Raw genomic sequence first — 4,217 nt, 5'->3', positions numbered from 1 at the left:
CCAGTTATTTTTATGCTAAGCTGGGTGAAACACATGCTTTGTGATGTCCGTTGTTCTTTTTCTTACAATTGTTAAAGTTTCAATTGTTTGGTGACCTTGTTATTTTAATGTAGCCTTCCTGTTTCAGTCTCGCCTTCCTGAACCTTGTACTCCTGTGTGTTCTCCTGTGGGATTGCTGCTTATTGTAGTAGCTGTTGTTTGTTTGATGCTCATATGATGTTTTTAATTAGATTTTGTGAACATATCTTTCTGAAACTGACTCTTTTCTATCGAATACGGTATATCACTATCACCTACCGACTCAGAGACAAACCACTCATTTAACCATTTCGCTCATTGTGAACTTCTCTTAAATGACCAGAAAGTCAAACTCATAAGACCGTCCTCTTTATTGTTTCCAACAATCCCAATCTCTGTTTGGTGGAAATATCTTAATTCACGACGTAGATTTTTTGATAAAACGCAGTTTTCAGTCGGAGCGACCGGCTATTGGAAACAAACCCAGAGAGGCTGATAAACACCAGGCAGGGGGGGAGAGACACCCATGTTGACTCCGCTGTTAACAGGGTGGTTTGTTGTTGATGTAGTGTGCTGTTGCAGTACGTTGAGATGTTCCCGTGGTTTCTGAATGGTTAGTTTAAATACTGTTGACAGGCATAATAACTCTTCTGCATAGCAGCTAAATTGTGATCTACCACGCTGCATGACCTCCATCGTCTGTCTTGTCCTCTGGTCTCTGATCCATGTTCCGTTCTGACCCCTCCCTCCAGATCTGTGTACAATGAGATTTCGGAGCGGCTCAGCCGCTGAGGCGGAGTGCAGGAACCCTCTGAGGAAGGACGCAGAACCGCGTGATCGAGAGGCCGTTCATCCGAGCCGGAGAGCGAGATTGAAGGCCGTCCACGAGAACCTGCGGCGGTGTCAGACGCTGTTTTCCCATTTTGGCCGTTCCTTGTCACGGTGTTTTTTTGACTTTCGCATTGCTCAGTGTCTTGTTGTGTTTCAGGGGTGGTTATGACCTGCTGATTCTGCAGCGGGCCCTCAGACTTCTCACCTGCGACTACAACTGTTCTGCAAGGCAGGTTGCAGGACTTTTCCCCTTATGCCTGACAAAGTATCACTTGAGGCAAGCAGAGTGGGCTTGAGGCGTCGCGCTCAGTACCCAGCGCTTGTGTCTCAGGGGCCAGTTTATGATCAATTGTGAGGATGCATTAATGGAGCCAGTGTGTCCATTCCACAGGCTCAACAGTTTAGGCGGCATGTTTCCCTACCTTTATTCAGTGACCTGGCTGTGTTCCTCAGAATATAATTATTAATATAATATTAAGTTAACTTCATAATTTATTAATAATAAGTGTGGTTTTACAATACGGCTCGCAAGATCTTACCGTGTTTTTTGGACCATCTGCAACCAAATTAATCAGCTGCTTATGCGCTATTTTAACGTATCAGATAAATGGATCAATAGATTGCGGTGAAATGAAACCGCACAGTTCATGATGGCTGACTCTGTCGGCACTAAAGTGAGCGGAGAGAGATGAACAAACCACTTTTAAAATGCTTTTTCTGAATGGAGTTTGCGTTTATTAGCCTAGACGGACGGCGAGCTGTGAGAATTACAGAAACGTTCCAGACTTCGTCTCAAGTGCCTTCAGTTTTTAACAGTCAGCATATTTCACCAGCAGCGCTCGCTCTTAAAGAATATTTCAGCTATTGATGGTTATTATTCCAAACACTGTGACGTGTCGCGAGGACCTATGGATACTTATACTATGTCTATATGAAAGTCCTAAATATGTACTCATAGTTATAGGCTTATACCAAACATCATGAGATGATAAGCATGAAAGATAGTTAGACAGAGTTTTTATTCATCAGTGATCAGTATCTCGCCATGATAGCCAGCGGTTAACAATGTCTAATTCAGCGGTCAACTGCTGGTTTTGAGCTCATAATCTGAATTCTTGATTGTGGTGTGGGGTGGGGTGTCAATACTGTATAACGAGCCTGGCATCATGCTGGTAAGGTCAAGGCTACGCCAAAATACCAAGATCTCAGAGCTGCCATATCGCACCATATCGGAAAATCATCCATGAGGCGAACCATGAAAGAGCATGACCCTGAGAAGGATAAGATACCTGTCGACAACTGCAGCTGTGTCCGGACTGCGATAAGGTAACTGGAAACTGCTTCAGTTCTGTTAGTTAGTTGCGGTAATTCTCCTTCCTGTTCGCACTCCGGCCATTGCATTCACCAGAATCAGCTTGGTATGACGAATATCTCAGCAGTCCAAGTCTGACTTGTGGCATGGAACCTGTGTTTGGTTAGTTATTAGAGATTCCTGAATCCATTTTCAAACCAAATAGTGACCGTTATAGTGGACAGATTTTTGAGTTTGATTGTTGGAAGTTCCATTTTGAGGTGGTGAGTCGTATATGATTAATACTTCCCTCCAGAAGCTAACTGCAGTCACTACTAGAACAGCTTGAGTATGTGTTTATTGCTAAACATGTTTGCTCGTGTTTAAGTCAACTAACTCTTCCGATAGAGAACTAAATTAAGTGGGAATCTCCTGTGATCGCTCTAACTTGAATTGCACTCAAAAAGTAGTCAGCATGGACATCCTGAACGGGCTGTAGACCCTAGTGGAACTGGATGCTGTGTAAAATGCTTCAATTACATGTTATATACAGTCTTATTATTGTTGTAAATGTATTAAAAATGTAGATCTAAAATTAATGAATATTTAAGCAAGAAAATAAGAACCCAGGCAAATCCGATTCAATTAAGGATATAACTGTGATATATTTAACCTGTTTAAAACATTCCCTGAATGTTGTTAAAAATTCTCCTAATGACTCCCTTCACTGACTGCCTGAGAATCTGGCAGTATTATAAGCAGAAGATCCGTCACCTTTGTACCGGTTAAGATACCTTAATTATACCTGTTTATAAATATGAAAGTGAAGCTTTATGTAGAGCAAACCAGGAGTTGGGATGTAATATAGGTCGATTACGTTCGTCTGTATTTTACTGCTCGTCTCCGAAGACCCCCCCTCGCCACGTGTACTCACACGCTGCTCGTCTGTTAAAGATGTGCGCGATATGGGTTAACTCCGGTGTTTTATAAATCTGTGCTCGGTAATAGCGTTGTCTACCAAGGTCCCGAATTTGTCTGGCATGGCCGCAGGAGCGGAGCAGGACTCCGTCGACGCCCATGAGCATGCTGTTTAAGCTATACCGTAGCAAAGCAGTGGAAGGCATTCACGGGCCAGTGCATCTCTGTTTACCTCTCATACATAGAGTCCATAGTGATCACTCTGCTACTCGTCTTGAACTGTACAATAAGTCCCTTCGTGCGCGCGCGCTCCCGGGCCACCGCATCCGCGAAGAGCAGTGTGCAGGCGCGGAGCCGGAGCTCCTACTGCAAGAAGTGACAAAGGACATGCGTCAAGAGAGAGGGGCGTGGAACCGAGAATGAAACTTGGCATAAAGAGTGTCCGACCTGTTGAGTCTGTGCGATTACGCGAGTGGATGGTGCGAGTGGCACAGACAGGGCAGCGCACGGTACCTGATTCCTCCTTTCAGTTATGTAACTAGCCAATAAAGGGGTGCGAAATTAATGACATTCAAGTAGAGAGTAGACTGGTCGGGTGTTGTGAACCGTTGGCTAGCACTTTGTGGCACTGCTATGCCAATCGTTATACTCATAGGAATCCGAGGAGACTAATAACACTGGCTCGGCAAATGTTTTTTACACTCTGGGTATGTAGCGAAGTGTGGATACGAAAAAGTAATTAGTGTATAGCAAGATTTCCAGCTTGGAATTGATAAAATGCACTTTGCCCAGGATAGAACTGTGCTCTTAATGATGTGTAGTTTGGGTGGTAGTCGACAGTGGGTGGACCTGTGTAATGCTAATAGAAGATGCTAGTGAGGGAAGTGTTAGGAGGATGGGGGGGGGGGCGCCATGCCATGCTGAGCACTTCCATGCCAAGCTATCCACCAATCAGCATACACCCCCACCTACCTGCCCACCGTCCCCCACCAATGGGCTGCCTCTGTCTACCTGTCTGTCTGTAAACCAACCAATCAGACCACAGAATGAGGACACACAGGAAGAAGAATCCTCCATCTGATTTTTATTCAGTTCCTACGTTTCCCATAATGCCGTCTGTCAGCAACCAGAGGCACTTCACTTCCTGTTAGACTTTTAG

General features: G+C 44.5%; 1 protein-coding gene across 3 annotated transcripts in view; it reads right to left on the bottom strand.

Annotated features, from left to right (window-relative positions):
- The window catches only part of kifc3 (kinesin family member C3), a gene marked incomplete in the record, with an annotated part of 31,773 nt that overhangs the window by 12,258 nt on the left and 15,298 nt on the right, over window positions 1–4,217 (bottom strand). For 2 of the 3 annotated variants that reach the window (XM_035651782.1, XM_035651785.1), the window contains 1 exon segment: window positions 4,031–4,077. In XM_035651782.1, the coding sequence (XP_035507675.1) occupies window positions 4,031–4,077 (47 nt within the window). 3 annotated transcript variants of the gene reach the window in all.

This window comes from Morone saxatilis, unplaced genomic scaffold (assembly GCF_004916995.1).
Source record: "Morone saxatilis isolate NCDOM2014 unplaced genomic scaffold, NCSU_SB_2.0 Contig11, whole genome shotgun sequence".
Classification (NCBI taxonomy): domain Eukaryota; kingdom Metazoa; phylum Chordata; class Actinopteri; family Moronidae; genus Morone; species Morone saxatilis.
This window is presented reverse-complemented; position numbering and strand designations above follow the sequence as displayed.